At 43.7% G+C, this 18,553-nt stretch overlaps 1 protein-coding gene across 3 annotated transcripts in view; it reads left to right on the top strand.

Moving 5' to 3' along the window:
* Positions 1-18,553, top strand: part of cracr2aa (calcium release activated channel regulator 2Aa) — a 101,764-nt gene that overhangs the window by 79,459 nt on the left and 3,752 nt on the right. For all 3 annotated transcript variants that reach the window (XM_043708892.2, XM_087997083.1, XM_087997084.1), the window contains 2 exons: positions 747-848; positions 4,932-5,008. In XM_043708892.2, the coding sequence (XP_043564827.2) occupies positions 747-848; positions 4,932-5,008 (179 nt within the window). The remainder of the gene's footprint in view (positions 1-746; positions 849-4,931; positions 5,009-18,553) is intronic.

Raw genomic sequence — 18,553 nt, 5'->3', positions numbered from 1 at the left:
GCAGCGTTTCAGAAAAAAGATATTCAGTTACTGAGGTGCAGGGAAAGATATCAGTTAACAGGGGGAAGAATATTCAGAGCTTGAGGTAGAGGGCAAATTATTCACTCATTAAGACACAGCGAAGGATATTCGGAAATTTGGGTTCAGGGAATGGGATACAGCAAAGGATATTCTCGATGGGCCAAAGAGCCTCTTTTGCGATGTACGACTTTTATGATATTCTGATATTGACCTTTCAGAGAGAGTTGTACATTCAAGTCCAGATTTTTTTTTGAGAATGATATTTAAAGGATGACTGATATTGCTGATTTTTATTTTCTGTCTTGTATCAAGAGGATTGTGTCTGGGGATATGGCGAAAATGTTTATATCATGAAAAATGTTGAAAAATTAGAAAAGTTGTGCCACCCTGATCAGAATTTAAGTACAAGGGGCGATACTCAAAAATTGGTGACAACAAAAATTAGTAAAACAAAGGTAACTTGTGTGTTTGTTATTGGGGTGCTGAGTGTGTCAAAGAGATTACAGACACTAGAGAGAACATGAAATCTACAAAGGGAGAAGGAAATAGGCAGGGATTCAAGGTCATTAGAAATTCAGTGAAAAGGGCACAATGGGCTGATGGATCCTAATGAGCTGGATCACGGATTACCATATCAGATGTATGGATCTGTTCAATAATATTTCATGTCACGTGTTGGGACCTCATTTAATTGATCTTCATGTTGTGTTGTTTTGTGTTTGCAGGAGGGAGCAGGCCCTGAGATCATAATCCTGCTCCTGGCCAATAAAACCGATCTGGAAAGTAAGCGGCAGGTTGCCAGTGAGGAGGGTCACCGATTGGCTAAGGTTTGCATTACAAGATCTGTATTATAAAGGCTTCACATTGTCTTTAAAGGTTGCTAAAGAGTTTGACAAAAAAGCAAAATGGTCCCTCGAGGAATGGATGGATCCCGGAGACTACCCTTAAATCATGGAGAATGTGGGAACAGAGAGCATCACAAGAAGAAGGTCTGAATGAGCCACTCGCAGAGTGAATCAGTGGCTGGGAGATTCTGCTCAGGCAGAAGATGCCATTGGTGTCCAGTAGAAAATTTCTAACATGCAGTAAATCACTCAACCCTCTGGCTACAAATCCCTTTGCCAACCCCTTGCAATCAGGCAGCTGTCTCAGTGAAGTTCGAGTAGTATGAAATAAAAACCACATTGGCAGTTCCGACTGCCTTGAGGCTTTGTCAGAGTTCTGTTCCAAACGTAAGAACCTCCCACTGGATATGAAAGTAACTGGTCTTGCAATGCTGTCAGGGCAGTGTATGTTATGCTACAAACCTTACCTTCAGCTGCATGTTTACCAGACACCATTTCTTCACATATTCCCCTCTTGGTCTAAATGTACTGCGATTTCCAATTCTCTTGACTTCCTTTTTGCTTCACTGCTTCTTATTTATATTGCAGGTTCCAGGATGGGAACACAATGACTAGATTTGAGGTCACTGCAGGTTGAACTTATTTAGGTGCTCTGCCATTTCCTAATTTATAGGGCACAATGTCAGAAGTCGCATTATACCAGGTTATAGTCTAACAGGTTTATTTGAAATCACAAGCTTTCATGAGCACTGCTGCTTCGTCAGATGAAGTGGCAGCGCTCCGAAGCTTGTGATTTCAAATAAACCTGATTTGGAGGTGCCAGTGTTGGACTGGAGTGGACAAAGTTAAAAATCACACAACACCAGGTTATAGTCCAACCGGTTTAATTGGAAGCACTAGCTTCCAGAGCGACACTCCTTCATCAGGTGGTTGTGGAGTATAAGATTGTAAGACATGGAATTTATAGCGAAGGTTTACAATGTGTTCCAGGTTTACAGTACATCACACTGTAAACTACAGTCTTATATTCCACAACCACCTGATGAAGGAGCAGCACTCCGAAAGCTAGTGCTTCCAATTAAACCTGTTGGACTATTACCTGGTATTGGATGATTTTTAACCTCAAATATACCTGTTGGACTATAATCTGGTGTCATGTGACTTCTGACCTTGTCCACCCTACTCCAACACCGGCACCTCCACATCATAGGGCCAGGGTGGCATAGTGGTTATATCATGAGACTGGTATGTCACTGGTTCAAATCCCTCACAGATTTGCTGGAAATTCAATTCAAATTCTGGAACTGAAAGCTAATCTCAGTAATGATGACAATCATCAATTTGAGGGCAAATGATTGAGGTGTCAGTGCGGGAGCACTTTGGGGCCAGAAACCGTAATTCTATTAGTTTTAAAACAGTGATGGAAAACAAGGGACAGGATCTAAAAGTTAAAGCTCTAAATTAGAACAAGGCCAATTTTGATGGTATTAGGCAAGAATTTTCAAAAGTTGATTGGGTGTGGATATTCGCAGGAAAGGGACAGCTGGAAAATGGGAAGCCTTCAAAAATGAACTACTGAGAGTCCAGAGACAGCATGTTCCTGTTGAGGTGAAAGGCAAGGCTGATAGGTGTAAGGAATGCTGGATGACTAAAGAAATTAAGGTTTTGGTCAAGAAAAAGAAGGAAGCATATGTTAGGTACAGACAGGAGAGATCTTGTGAATCCTTAGAAGAGTATAAAGGCAGTCGGAGTATACTTAAGAGGGAAATCAGGAGGGCAAAAAGGGGTCATGAGAAAGTTTTAACAAGTAGTTTTAAGGAGAATCCAAAGGGATTTTATAAATGTGTTAAGGACAAAGGGGTAACTAGGGAGAGAATAGAGCCACTCAAAGTTCAGCAAGGCAACCTGTGTGTGGAACTGCAAAAGATACTAAATGAGTACTTTGCATCAGTGTTTACTTTGGAGGAGGACATGGAAGATACTGAATGTGGGAAATAGATGGTAACATCTTGAAAAAATGTCTATAGTACAGAGGGGGAATTTGCTGGATGTCTTGAAACACATAAAGGTGGATAAATCCCCAGGACCCTAAAATTCTGTAGGAAACTAGGGAAGTGATTGTTGGGCCTCTTGCTGAGATATTTGGATCATCGATAGTCACAGGTGAGGTGATGGAAGACTGGAGGTTGGCTAACGTGGTGCCACTATTTATGAAAGGTGGTAAGGACAAGCCAGGGAATATAGGCTGGACAGTCTAACATCAGTGGTGGGCAAGTTGTTGGAGGGAATCCTGAGCGACAGGCTTTACATGTATTTGGAATGGGAAGGACTGATTATAGATAGTCAACATGGCTTTGTGCATGAGAAATCATGTCTCACTAACTTGATTGAGATTTTTGAAGAAGTGACAAAGAGGATTGAGGAGGACAAAGCAGTGGACATGCTCTATATGGACTTCAGTAAGGTGTTTGACATGGCAGACTGGTTAGCAAGGTTCCTCATGGCAGACTGGTTAGCAAGGTTAGATCTCATGCAATACAAGGATAACTATCCATTTGGATACAGAACTGGCTTGAAGGTAGAAGACAGAGGGTGGTGGTGGAGGGTTACTTTTCAGACTGGAGGCCTGTGACCAGCGGTGTGCCACAAGGATTTAAGTGAACAGTGTGAATGTGAACACAGACGGTATTGTTAGTAAGTTTGCAGATGACACCAAAATTGGAAGAGTAGTGGACAGTAAGAAGGTTACATCGGACTACAACGGGATCTTGATGGGCTGAGGAGTGGCAGATGGAGTTTAATTTAGATAAATGTGGGGTGCTGCATTTTGGAAAGACAAATCAGGGCAGGACCTATCCACTTAATAGTAAGGTCCTGGGCAGTATTGCTGAACAAAGAGAGTGCAGGTTCATAGTTCCTTGAAAGTGGAGTTTCAGGTAGATAGGATAGTGAAGAAGGTGTTTGGTATGCTCTCCTTTATTGGCCAAAACATTGAGTACAGGAGTTGGGAGGTCATGTTGTGGCTGTACAGGACATTGGTTAAGCCACTTTTGGAATATTGTGTGTAATTCTGGTCTCCTTCCTATCGGAAAGATGTTGTGAAACCTGAAAGGGTTCAGAAAACATTTACAAGGACGTTGCCTAGGTTGGAAGATCTGAGCTATAAAGAGAGGTTGAATAGTCTGGGGCTGTTTTCCTTGGAGCTTTGGAGGCTGAGGGGTGACCTTATAGATGTTTATAAAATCATGAGGGTCTTTTCCCTGAGGTTGGGGAATCCAGAACTAGAGGTCTGGGTCGAGAAGGGGAAAATTTAAAAGGGATCTAAGGGGTAACGTTTTCACGCAGAAGGTGATATGTGTATGGAATGACCTGCCAGGGCAAGTATTCGAGGCTGATACAATTGCCAAGTGCTGGGAAAAGGGACTGGATTAGGGTGGGATATCTGGCCGGCATGGACTTGTTGGACTGAAGGGTCTGTTTCCGTGCTGTACATCTCTATGACCCGATGACTCCAGAGGGCCAGGGTGGCATAGTGGTTACACCGTAAGACTAGTATGTCACTGGTTTAAATCCTCACAGGTTTGCTGGAAATTGAATTCAAATTCTGGAATTGAAAGCTAGTCTCAGTAATGGTGACCATCATCAATTTGTTATTTTAAAGCTTATCTGGTCCACTAATGTCTCATAAGCAAAGAAATCTATCATTCTCACTTGGTCTGACCAACAAGTGACTCCAGACAGATTACAATGTGGTTGGTTTGTAACTGACCTTTAAGATGGCTGTGTAAGTCACCCAGTTCTAAGGCATTTAGGGATGGACAGTGAATGTAGGCCTTGCCAATGATATCCATATACTCTGAAAAGCAGATAGTTTTAAAAATGCATAATATTTCTACCTGCTTTACTTCTAATGCTTTTCCCTTGGTCTGATCTGATCCTCCTGTTAATTATCTTGCTCTATCTTAGGATCATTTGTGTTCATGAATTTTGAATTCTGCACATGTTGAGTTATTGACCCAGGAGCCTGAAGCAGCCTCATTATACTTCCACCTTTTGTTTTAACAGGAATGTAATTTGATTTTCCATGAGTGCAGTGCCTTCTCAGGTGTCAATATAACCGAATCCATGATGCATTTGGCCAGGTAAGGTGGTAAATTCATTAAATCAGAAGGTGATTAACATCTGATTCATTGATTTGTACATCTTAATGATTATATCACAAACAACACAGTGACAATATAGAAATTATGAAACTAAACCTTGGTTCCTGACAAAGTCCAAATGCAGAGTGACATGGAGAAAGCTTAACGAATTTTTGATTCTATCACACTGTAACATTTGTGTTCGTGGTGCATGAACCTAGCTAAATATATATAGCTTGGAACTGGTTTTAATATTATGGTCTAGATTTGTTACCAGCACTTTTAATGAATTAGTCTACTGATGCTAAAGTCACAACGATTGGAAAGGCTGAACTGAGAAGCAAATGATTTTAAAAATTGGCTCATCCGTTCGCAGGTTCTCCCAAACTCTCCAGACATTTTAAAGGGAGAAAATAAGACTTATCTATGAATAAATCTGAATATTTTGCAATCTTGCTTATACATAAGTTCACCATGTATGAGATGTAAGACGTTTTAGAAATATTCACCTGGAGTAGACAAAATGGGGAATGGGATATTCCCAGGGACAATAATGGCTCTGAGAAGGCTTCAGAAGGGAAGCAGCCCAGCATCTGACTCTGTCCATGGTCAGTCCTGCCAACTGCATGTGCTAACTGCACCTTAAACCTTCCAAAGTTAAAGGACTTCAAAAAGGGTCTTACCATCAACAAGTGTCATCCTTGTTCTGAGGAACTAACACATGCATGCACTCACGCACATAACACATGTATGCACATATACGTACACAGACATGCACATACTTGGAATATTGTGTACAGTTCTGGTCACTGCATTATAAGAAGGATGTGGAAGCTTTAGAAAGGGTGCAGAGGAGATTTACGAGGATGTTGCCTGGTATGGAAGGAATGTCTTACGAGGAAAGGCTGAGGGCCTTGAGGCTGTTCTTGTTAGAGAGAAGAAGGTTGAGAGGTGACTTAATAGAGACATACAAGATAATCAGAGGGTTAGATAGGGTGGACAGGGAGAGCCTTTTTCCAAGAATGGGGACAGCAAACACAAGGGTGCACAACTTTAAAATGAGGGGGGATAGGTATAAGACAGATGTCAGAGGTAGTTTCTTTACTCAGAGAGTAGTAAGGCTATGGAATGCTTTGCCTGCATTGGTAGTAGATTTGCCAAGTTTAAGTGCATTTAAGTCGTCATTGGACAGGCATATGGACATACATGGAATAGTGTAGGTGGGATGGGCTTCAGATTAGTACGACAGGGTGGCGCAACAGCGAGGGCCGAAGGGCCTGTACTGCGCTGTAATGTTCTATGTTTTATGTTCTATACAGATAAAAACACATGCATACACACACACAATATACATTTGGGAACATTGGCTACGCATAGGCAGAGCTCTGTTATCTGCTAGTAAGCTAACGCTACTAAAATGATAGCTCCCATGTGGACAGGAGCATAAATATTTCAATGAGTAAATTTATCTGCAAATGAAAAAAAAATATTTTAATCCATTTTACGACAAAGCTCTTTGTGAGAATAATGCCACCAGTGAATCTGCAGTTTTATTAATATGATAATCTGTAATGTGTGAAAATATGCTGACATTGCTGCTTCACTCTGGAGCAAATAGGAGTTCTGGAGGGATGCTTAAGTTTGAAGATTTCACATTGAGCTGGTTACAATGTGGAGTTGAGAAGCAGCTCTGTTGTTGTGATTTATCAGAATGGCAGAAAAGACTCGAGGGGCTGAATGGCCTCTTGTTTTTATGTTTCTTCCAGCCCAATATAAAGCAGCATGAACGAGGATCCCCTGAACTGTTAAATTGCCTTCATCTGGCATTTGACATTATACATACATTGTCAAGGACAGTGCCCCCCCCCCCCCCTCCCCCCCCAAGATGAACACTGAGTCCTTTTGGTGTCTAGCTGCAGACTACAGAATATGTGTAATCATTAACCCTCCCAATCCCTGTTGAGATCATGATGCCAGGAACAATTCATTATTGGAGTAACTAATGATGTCAGCCAGGTCAACCTCATAGAATATGAGATCCCTGATTGGGGCTGTTAATCTGATATGATATGATAATCAGGGAGTCCTGGCTGACAGATATAAACAGAAGTGTCATAAGTCCTGTTCACTCTGAGATTTGGCTCTGTGGGAGCTGGATCAGTGTCAAGGACTCTCCACATGTAAATAAAGGGTGACTTGGTGATGAGATACCGGTGGTTGTGGAGTTATTTCAATCAGCATTGAAGTAACAAACAGCAGAAACAAAATCAGATACATTGGAGTTGTAACAGGCTGTTGGTCCAATCAATTTCACTAGAGGGCATAATTTTAAAGTGAGAGAGAAATGATTTAAAAGGGACCTAAGGGGCAACGTTTTTCACGCAGAGGGTGGTGTGTCTGGAATGAGCTGTCAGGGAAAGTGGTGGAGGCTAGTACAATTGCAACATTTAAAATGCATCTGGATGGTTACATGAATAGGAAGGGTTTAGAGGGATATACGCCAAATGATGGCAAATGAGACTAGATTAGATAACGTTATCTGGTCAGCATAGACGAATTGGACCAAAGGGTCTGTTTCCGTGCTGTACATCTGTCTGGCTCTGTAGCTCTATGTTGATATTTATCCTTCAGATGGACAGAAGCCTAATCCCCTGAAACAGCCTGGTTCCCATATTCCCTTTTTCAGAGCTGATAGAGGTGGGAATGTATCAAAAGGTGTAGGTTTTCAACTGTGACTACAATAAAGGCCCACTGAGCCTCCCCACCTCTACGAGTATTTCACTCCTTTGTGCATCCTATCCTCTCAATCCAGACACCCAGCATTCATTAAATGTCCTCTTCGCTGAATCTAATAATTCCAGCTATACTAACCTTGTTGTCCCTATCTGTTTGTGCAGAGCAGCAAGAGCTGTTTGTTCACCACTGAATGCTGCCCTGCCCCTGACTGCCTTCCACCCTGAACCCCACTCCCCTACTCCCAGCCCTCAGTCCTCTCTGCCCAGCCCCCGCTACCCTCTGCCCAGCTCTCACACCCTTCCACCCTGGCTCCTCTCCCCTCCATTCCCCTATCCTCCACCCAGCCCTCAGTCCCCTCTGAGCAGCCCGCCCACCCCCTTCCACCCTGACCACCACACCCCTCTGCCCTGACTCACTCCTGTCTATCCTGCCCCCACTGCACTCCACCCTGCCCTAGTCCTCTCTGCCCTGGCCCTTGCTCCCCCCTCTCTGGTCTTCCTGGACCTTAGTCCCCTCCATTCTGGCCTGAGCCCTTTGCCCCTAGTCCCCTCTGACCTTGTGCCAGTGACCTCTGTTCAGATGAAGCTCTCACAAATCCACATGATGTTGCTCAGAATCATAGAGATGTACAGCAAGGAAACAGACCCTTCGGTCCAACTTGTCCATGCCATCGAGATATCCCAACCCCATCTAGTCCCACCTGCCAGCATCCTGCCCATATCCCTCGAAAACCTTCCTATTCATATACCCATCCAGATGCCTTTTAAATGTTGCAATTGTACCAGCCTCCACCACTTCCTCTGGCAGCTCATTGCATACATGTACCACTCTCTGCGTGAAAAAGTTGCCCCTTAGGTCTCTTTTACATCTTTCCCCTCTCACCCTAAACCTATGCCCTCTAGTTCTGGACTCCCCCATCCCAGAGAAATGACTTTGTCTATTTATCGTATCCATGCCCTCATGATTTTGCAAACCTCTATAAGATCACCCCTCAGCCTCCGACGCTCCAGGGAAAACAGTCCCAGCCTGTTCAGCCTCTTCCTGTAGCTCAAATCCTCCAACCCTGGCAGCATCCTTGTAAATCTTTTCTGATCCTTTTCAAGTTTCACAACATATTTCCGATAGGAAGGAGACCAGATTTGCACACAATATTCCAACAGTGGCCTAACCAATGTCCTGTACAGCCACAACATGACCTCCCAACTCCTATACTCAATACTCTGACCAATAAAGGAAAGCATACCAAACGCCTTCTTCACTATCCTATCTACCTGCGACTCCACTTTCAAGGAGATATGAACCTGTACTCCAACGTCTCTTTGTTCAACAACACTCCCTAGGACCTTACCATTAAGTGTATAAGTCCTGCTAAGACTTGCTTTCCCAAAATGCAGCACCTTTCATTTGTCTAAATTAAAATCCATTTGCCACTTCTCAGCCCATTGGCCCATCTGATTAAGATCCCGTTACAATCCGAGGTAACCTTCTTCACTCTCCACTACATCTCCAATTTTGGTGTCATCTACAAACTTACTAACTATACCTCTTATGTTCACATCCAAATTATTTATATAAATGATGAAAAGTAGTAAATCCAGCATCAATCCATGTGGCACTCCACTGGTCACAGGCCTCCAGTCTGAAAAACAACCCTCCAACACCACCCTCTGTCTTCTACCTTTGAGCCAGTCCTGTATCTGAATGGATCATTTTCCCTGTATTTCCATGAGATCTAACCTTGCTAATCAGTCTCCTGTGGGGAACCTTGTTGAACACCTTACTGAAGTACATACAGATCATGTCTATTCACTCTGCCCTCATCAATTCTCTTTGTTACTTCCTCAAAAAACTCAATCAAGTTTGTGAGACATGACTTCCCACACACAAAGCTATGTTGACTATGCCTAATCAGACCTTGCCTTTCCAAATACATGTACATCGTGTCCCTCAGGATTCCCTCCAATAACTTGCCCACCACCGATGTCAGGCTCACTGGTCTATAGTTCCCTGGCTTGTCCTTACCACCTTTCTTAAATAGTGGCACCACATTAGCCAACCTCCAGTCTTCCGGCACCTCACCTGTGACTATCGATGATACAAATATCGCAGCAAGAGGCCCAGCAATCACTTCCCTAGCTTCCTACAGAGTTGTAGGGTACACCTGATCAGGTCCTGGGGATTTATATGCCTTTATGCATTTCAAGATATTCAGTACTTGCTCCTCTGTAATATGGACAGTTTTCAAGATGTCACCATCTATTTCCCTACATTATACATCTTTCATGTCCTTTTCCACTGTAAACACTGATGCAAATTACTTTTAGTATCCCCCCATCTCCTGCTGCTCTACACAAAGGCCGCCTTGCTGATGTTTGAGGGGCCCTATTCTCTCCCTAGTTACCCTATTGTCCTTAATGTCTTTGTAAAAACCTTTTGGATTCTTCTTAACTCTATTTGCCAAAGCTATATCATGTCCCCTTTTTGCCCTCCTGATTTCCCTCTTAAGTATAATCCTACTGCCATTATACTCTTCTAAGAATTGACTCAATCTATCCTGTCTATACCTGACATAGGCTTCCTTCTTTTTCTTAACCAAACCCTCAATTTCTTTAATCATCCAACATTCCCTATACCTACCAGCCTTTCCTTTCACCCTAACAGGAATACACTGTCTCTGCACTCTTGTTATTTCATTTCAGAAGGCTTCCCATTTTCCAACCATCCTGTTACCTGAGAACATCTGCCCCCAATCAGCTTTTGAAAGTTCTTATCTAATACTATTTAAATTAACCTTTCTCCAATTTAGAACTTCAACTTTTAGATCTCGTCTATATTTTTCTATCACTATTTTAAAACTAATAGAATTATGGTCGCTGGCCCCAAAGTGCTCCCCACTGACACCTCAGTCACCTGCCCTGCCTTATTTCCCAAGTTTTGCACCTTCTCTAGTAGGTACATCCACATACTGAATCAGAAAATGTTCTTGTACATACTTAACAAATCCCTCTACATCTAAACCCTTAACACTATGGCAATCCCAGTCTATGTTTGGAAAGTTAAAATCCCCTACCGCAACCTCCCTATTATTCTTACAGATAACTACATCTCCTTACAAATTTGTTTCTCAATTTCCCACTGACTATTAGGGGGGCTATAATACAATCCCAATAAGATGATCATCCCTTGCTTATTTCTCAAATAATTTCCCTGGATATATTTCCGGGAATATCCTCCCTCAGTACATTGACTCCCCCACTACCTGGATGACACCTCCTCACACCCTGCCTCCTGCAAAAATGGTATACCTTATTCCCAATACCTCTGCCTCTGCTGCATCTGCTCCCAGGAGGACCAGTTCCACCACAGAACTCACCAGATGGCCTCCTTCTTTAAAGACCAAAATTTCCCCTCACATGTGGTTGATAATGCCCTTCAGTGCATCTCATCCACTTCCCGCACGTCCACCCTCGAACCCCACCCCTTAAAACCACAACAAGGACAGAACCCCACCGGTCCCACTCCTGCCCACAGTCCTCACCTTTCACCCTACCAATCTCCATATATATCGCATCATCCTCTGCCATTTATGCCACCAACAAATGGACCCCACCACCAGAGAAATATTTCTCTCTGCACCCCTATCCGTTTTCCAGAAAGTCTGTTCCCTCCCTGATTACTTGTTCAGGTCCACGCCCCCAACAAGCCACCCTTCCCTCACGGCACCTTCCCCTGCCACCGTAGGAATTACAAAACCTGCTCCCACACCTTACAAGGTCCCAAAGAACCCTTCCACCTCCACCAATGCTTCACCTGCTATTCCATGCATGTCATTTACTGCATCCGTTGTTCCCGATGCAGTCTCCTCTACATTGGGGAGACAGGATGCCTACTCACAGAGCGCTTCAGAGAACATCTCCAGGACACCTGCAGCAACCAACCCCACCCCCCCGACCAAACACTTCAACTCCCCCTCCCACTCCACCTGCAGGCCCTGGGCCTCTCCATTGCCACTCCATAACCACCCCCGATGCCTCTGCCTCAGGACCCTCCAACCTCAGGGCATCAATGTGGATTTCACCAGTTTCCTCATTTCCCCATCCCCCACCTTACCCAAGTTCCAACCTGTCCTACCTGTCCATCTTCCTTCCCACCTATCTACTCCACCCTTGTGTTTTAAAAAATTCTCAAGGTCAGGTTCGTAGGAGAGTAGTCTGACACAGAACAAACGACCAAGAGGCGAGTCTGCTAGAATATGAGCATTTTATTCCCCGCAGCGTCGCCACAACCAGGTCTCATACTTACAACGGGTCTGGCTTATACTCACTCTACATGTTACCGGAACTGGGAGCCGTCAGTTCTCGTAGAGCGGTTGCCAACAACCCACGCTCGGCGGTTAAACGTAACCCCGGAGCAGACTCACCGAACTGGAGACTTTTCCAGCTGATATACTCTTTTCCAGATATAAACATTCATGTGAACAGCAGAGCAAGGCTAAAAAACACATTCCATTCTGGTTACATACAGATAAGAAGATTCACACGGGGAGGTGTGTAATAAGATTCACACGGGACTAAGCAACACCTCCATTCCGGTTAGATTCACACATGTATTGGGACATCATTTTTAACCGTTTCACCACATTCCACTGCTTGGCCCAATACATGTGTTACATTATGATTCACACATGTATTGGGACATAATTTTACACCACATTCCACTGCTTGGCCCAATACATGTGTTACATTATGATTCACACATGTATTGGGACATAATTTTACACCACATTCCACTGCTTGGCCCAATACATGTGTTACATTATGCTTAATTCAGTTCAATTCGTTTCAGTTAATTTCAGTTCAGTCAATTCAGTGTAGTTCAATTCAGCTCAGTTCAGGTCTGTTCAGTTCAATTCAATTGTGTTCAATTCAGTTCCGTCCATTTCAATTCAATTTAGCTCAGTTCCATTTTGTTCCGTTCAATTTGATTCACTTCAGTTCCACTCAGTTCAGTTCAGTTCAATCCCATTCAATTCTGTTAACTCCGCTTCAGCTTTTTGGACATGCCCACATCCTCCGCTGTACCCCAGGCAAGGGGTTCTTCGGCAGGACTGGGATCCTCTCAAGGGTGGACAGCAGCGACCCTGGGGTTCCTCCGGTCGCCCCCCACCATTTCTCAAACAAACTGCCACGTCATGCCACGGTCCATGCCATCCCGGGACGGTCGGGACCTCCACAGTTTGTTCTTCTGGTTTCTTAGTCTTTTTCCAAAACATTGTTCTGTATCAAAATCTCTCCTCAATTGCGATTGACCCTGCTCGCAGCGCCAAATGTTTTAAAAAATTCTCAAGGTCAGGTTCGTAGGAGAGTAGTCTGACACAGAACAAACGACCAAGAGGCGAGTCTGCTAGAATATGAGCATTTTATTCCCCGCAGCGTCGCCACAACCAGGTCTCATACTTACAACGGGTCTGGCTTATACTCACTCTACATGTTACCGGAACTGGGAGCCGTCAGTTCTCGTAGAGCGGTTGCCAACAACCCACGCTCGGCGGTTAAACGTAACCCCGGAGCAGACTCACCGAACTGGAGACTTTTCCAGCTGATATACTCTTTTCCAGATATAAACATTCATGTGAACAGCAGAGCAAGGCTAAAAAACACATTCCATTCTGGTTACATACAGATAAGAAGATTCACACGGGGAGGTGTGTAATAAGATTCACACGGGACTAAGCAACACCTCCATTCCGGTTAGATTCACACATGTATTGGGACATAATTTTTAACCGTTTCACCACACCTTGCCTCCGACCTATCACCTTTACCCCACCTCCATCCACACATTGCACTCTCAGCTACCTTCCCCCTAGCCCCAACCCCCTCCCATTTATCTCTCCACCCCTGAGGCTCCTAGCCTCATTCCTGATGAAGGGCTTTTGCCTGAAACGTCGATTTTCCTGCTCCTCGGATGCTGCCTGATCTGCTGTGCTTTTCCAGCACCACACTCTCGACTCTAATCTCCAGCCTCTGCAGTCCTCCCTTTCGCCTCTCCCCTATGAGAACATTCTGCACCCTCTCTGAGACATCCTTGATCCTGGCACCAGGGAGACAACACACAATTCTGATTTTTCACTGCTGACCACAGAAACATCTGTCTGTGCCTTGGACTAGAGTCCCCTAACACAATCGATCTCATGGAACCCGTCATATCCCTCATTACATTAGAGCCAGTTACAATACCAGAAAATTGGCTGTTTGTGCTACATTCCCCTGAGAATCCATCATCCCCTACATTTTCCAAAACAGCATACTTGTTTGAAATAGGGATAGCCACAGAAGACTCCTGCACTACCTGCCTCCCTCTCTTACCTGTCTTGGAGTTAACCCATCTATGTGACTGTATCTGCAGTTTTCCCCTTCCTATAGTTGCCATCCAACATATCCCCTTGCTTTTGTAAATTCCAGCTGTCTCTCCAACTGATACATTTAATCTGATAGGATTCGCAACTAACAGCATTTATTGCAGTAATAATCCTCAGTAACCCGTAAACTCCCCCTAAACTCCCACATCCAACAAGAAGAACATATCACTCTACTAAGGGCCACTTTAGCTTCTTCCAACCTGCAGACCCAGAAAATAGCACTGTCTCATTCCTCGACAAAACACTGCTCCAGGCTAACTTAATACTTACGGCTTATATTTTTAAGTTTAATCAAGAGACATATCACAATAAAACATATAATCAATAAAGAACCCACTCTACTCACTACTGCAGACTTAAGCAAGGCCACACTTAAAACTGTTCACATATCTATTTCTGTGCCGTGACCTCCCTCAAAAAGGTTCCTCCAAGATCAGTTGTGAATTTCACTGTTTGTTAATTTTCCCAGACACCCTCAGATATCCAGTGATACATGATATTCAACAGCAAGCTCAGCTTCCCTCCTTTGAAGAGGACACCCACACAAGATTCCTCCTGGCTTCTCAGAAGCTGCTACATACCAGAAATAACGGTGAACACAGGGTTAAGTGAGAGGGAGGGATTGAAGCAAATCCATATTGGTAGAGAAATGGTGTTGGAAACACTCTTGTGAATGAAGGTCAATCAATCCCCACGACCTGATAATGTACATTACAGAGTACTTCAGGAAGTGATCCTCAAAGTACATTGGTGCTCATTTTCAAGGTTCTTTAGACTCTGAAACATTCCTCCAGATCAGAGGGTTGCTATGTAACCCCATTATTTAAAAGCCCTTATTTAGGAATTAGAGGCAAAATAGGGAATTCTAGAGCAGTGAGTCAGTAATGAGGAAGATGTTAGAGTCTATCATCAAAGATTTTTTAACTGAGCACTGAGAAAACAGAGGTAGAGTCAGACACGCTCATCCTGGATTTATAAAAGGGAAATCATGTTGACAAATCTACTAAGTTTCTTTGAGGATGTAACTAGTAGAATTGACCAGGCAATGTCAGTGCAGTATTTATTTATTTGGACTTTCAGAAGGTTTTTGACAAAGTCCCACAGAAGTGATCAATGTGTAAAACTAAAGCTCATTGGATTGGATTTGTGTATTGGATAGAAAATTGGTTAGCAGGCAGGAAACAAAAAGTAGGAATAAATGTGCCTTTTTTTTTAAATGGCAGACAGTGATGTGCTGCAGGGGTCCAGCCATTTACAATATACATTAATGATTTAGATGAGGGAATTAAATGGAATCTCTCAAAATTTACAGATGACGCAAACCTGGATGGAGAGATTTTGTAGTGGGAATTGGGCAAGTTGATTGAGTGGGCAAATGCAGGGATGAGGCAGTATAATGGACAGATGTTAGGGGTAGATTCTTTACTCAGCGAGTCGTGAGTTCATGGAATGCCCTGCCAGTAGCAGTGGTGGGATCTCCATCTTTATGGGCATTTAAACAGGCATTGGAGAGGCATATAGAGGATAGTGGACTAATGTAGGTTAGGTGGGCTTGGATCGGCGCAACATCGAGGGCCAAAGGGCCTGTACTGCGCTGTATTTTTCTATGTTCTATGTTCTATAATGTAGATAGAAGTGAAGTTATCTACTTTGGTAACAAAAACAGGAAGGTAGATTGTTATTTGAATGGCTGTAAATTGAGAGAGGGGAGTGTTCAGCGAGGTCTGGGTGTCCTCGTGCACCAGTCCCTGAATGTAAGCATAGATGCTACAGGCAGTGAAGAAGGTAAACTGTCTGATGGCCTTCATAGTGAGAGGGTTTGAGTACAGAAACAGGAAGGTTTGTTACAGTTGTACAGAACATTAGTAAGGTCAGACCCAGAATATTGTGCGCAGTTTTGGTCTCCTGATCTGAAGAACGATATTCTTATGATAGAGGGAGTACAACGAAACTTCATTAAAGGAGATATTGAGTTGGTTAGATTGCATTAACTGGAGTTTAGAAGAATGAAGTGTGATCTCAAAAGCCTATAAAAGCCTAACAGAACTAGATGCAGGAAGGATGTTCCCAATGGTGGGGGAGTCCAGAAACAGGGGTCATAATTTAAGGATAAGTGGTAAATGGTTAGGAATGAAATGAGAAATTTCTTCATCCAGAGAGTGGTGAGCCATTGAAATTCATTACCACAGAAAGTGGTTGAGGCCAAAGCATTGTGTTTTCAGGAAGGAGTTAGGTATAGCTCTTGTTGCTAAAGGATCAAGAGATAGCGGGGGAGATGGGTGGGATTAGGATATTGGGCTAAATGATCAGCCACGATCACATTAAATTATGGAGTAGGTTTGAGGGGTCGAATGGGCTACTCCTTCCCCTATCTTGTATGTGTCCCTGTTTCTGCTGTGGGCAGTCCGTCGCTCAGTGTTTAGCACTGCTGCCTCACAGCACTGGGGACCCGGGTTCAATTCCACTCTCGGGCGACTGTCTGTGGAGTTTTCACATTATCTGTGTGGATTTCTGCTGGGTGCTCTGGTTTCCTCCCACCATCCAAAGATGTGCAGGTTAGGTGGATTGGCCATGGGAAATGCAAGGTTACAGAGATGGGGTGAGTCTGGGTGGGATACTGTCCGGACAGTCATTGTGGACTTGTTGGGCTGAATGGCCTATTTCCGCACTGTAGGGATTCTGTAAACGTCTTTGTTTCTACTCTGTTGACAATGCCACATGCTCCTCAAATGGAATGAAAAGCAGTTTGACCCTTACAGGAATATCAACACCTAGCTTTCTGGAAACTAATGGGTAAGGAGACTGAGTTGGAAAGTGATGTGAGATGTTACAGCCATAGTATAATCAAATGACACAGCAGGCTCAATGGGATGGATAAGCTATTTTTGTTCTGACATTCCAACCCGTCCTCACCTGATCTCTGAAGTAACTAACTGAAGATGAAGAATCATCTCGACTGCTCTGTCTCCATGGATGCTGCCTGACCTGTTGTGATCTGTGGTATTTGTTGTTTTCATTACAGATTCCAGCATCTGCAGTAATTTTCTCCTGCTCTAATATTAACTGAATCTCATTCACTGCAACAGCTCATGCTAGTTGAGATCATCGATGCCTGTTCCTGATTAAACCGTGCATTTTAAATGTACTCTAATTTTAGCTTGAATTATGGACTCGAAGTGATTATTCACACCTCATGTTTGACTAAATGGCCCCCAATTAACTTTCATTCGAACCTGAAATGAAGGTGTTGCATCAGCCTATCTCCTGGCTCACATTACAGTTTGCACATTTAGCGAGTGATAATGAAGAGACAGTGCTGATGGCTGTATCTGAGACCGAAGTTTCCACTCTATAGATGCTATTATTCAGAATGACAACTCCCTGACGGTGCACATGAGGGAGACCATGTGTTACTGCTGCTGAACTCTGGCACTGGGCTGATTATGGCTGCCATTCACATTGAGTTCCTAGTTAAAGGACTTCTCCACTATCCCTCCTCCGTCACAGTTACTCATGACTCACACAAACTCATCCTTTCAATTAGTAAATCAAACAAAAGCTGTCCTTGTAAACTCAGAATGGACAAACATAGAATCTCTACAGGGAGAAAGAGAGGACTGCAGATGCTGGAGATCAGAGTTGAAAAGTGTGGTGTTGGAACATTTCAGCGGGTCGGGCAGCATCTGAGGAGCAGGAGAGCCAACATTTCTGGCATAAGCCCTTCATAAGACCAAAATGTCAAATCTCCTGCTCCTCAGATGCTGCCTGACCTGCTGTGCTTTTCTAGTGCCACACTTTTCGACATAGAATCTCTACAATGTGGAAGCAGGACATGCAGCCTACATTGAGCCTCCAAAGAGCATCCCACTCTCTATCCTATCCCTGCATTTCCCATGGCTTATCCACCTAACCTACACATTTTTGCAAGGAAACCAGAGCATCTGGAGGAAGCCCACGCAGACAAGGGGAGAATGTGCAAACTCCACACAGACAGTCACCCAAGGGTGGAATCAAACCTGAGTCCCTGGTGCTGTGAGGCAGTAGTGCTAATCACTGAGCCACCATGTTACCCTTCTTGATTGGAGTTTATAACATCCTGATGGTCTTGACAAGATGTACGTGGAAAGGATGCTTCCTGTCATGAGTGAGTCCAGAAACAGGAGACACTTTTAAAATTAGAAGTTGTCCTTTTCCAACAGAGATGAGGAGAAACTCTAATTTTAAAACAATGTCTCCTGTTTCTGGACTCACTCATGACAGGAAACATCCTTTCCACGTCCATCTTGTCAAGACCATCAGGATGTTATAAACGCCAATGAAGAAGGGTAACATGGTTTCCTTGGGAACTCTCTGCCTCATAAGGCGGTGTAAGAGGAGTCATTCAACAT

Source organism: Chiloscyllium plagiosum, unplaced genomic scaffold, assembly GCF_037043375.1.
Source record: "Chiloscyllium plagiosum isolate Xiang-an unplaced genomic scaffold, Cpla_swu_hap1 HiC_scaffold_19, whole genome shotgun sequence".
Lineage (NCBI taxonomy): Eukaryota > Metazoa > Chordata > Chondrichthyes > Orectolobiformes > Hemiscylliidae > Chiloscyllium > Chiloscyllium plagiosum.
Note: the sequence above shows the minus strand (reverse complement) of the source record. Positions and strands in the feature narration are given on the sequence as shown.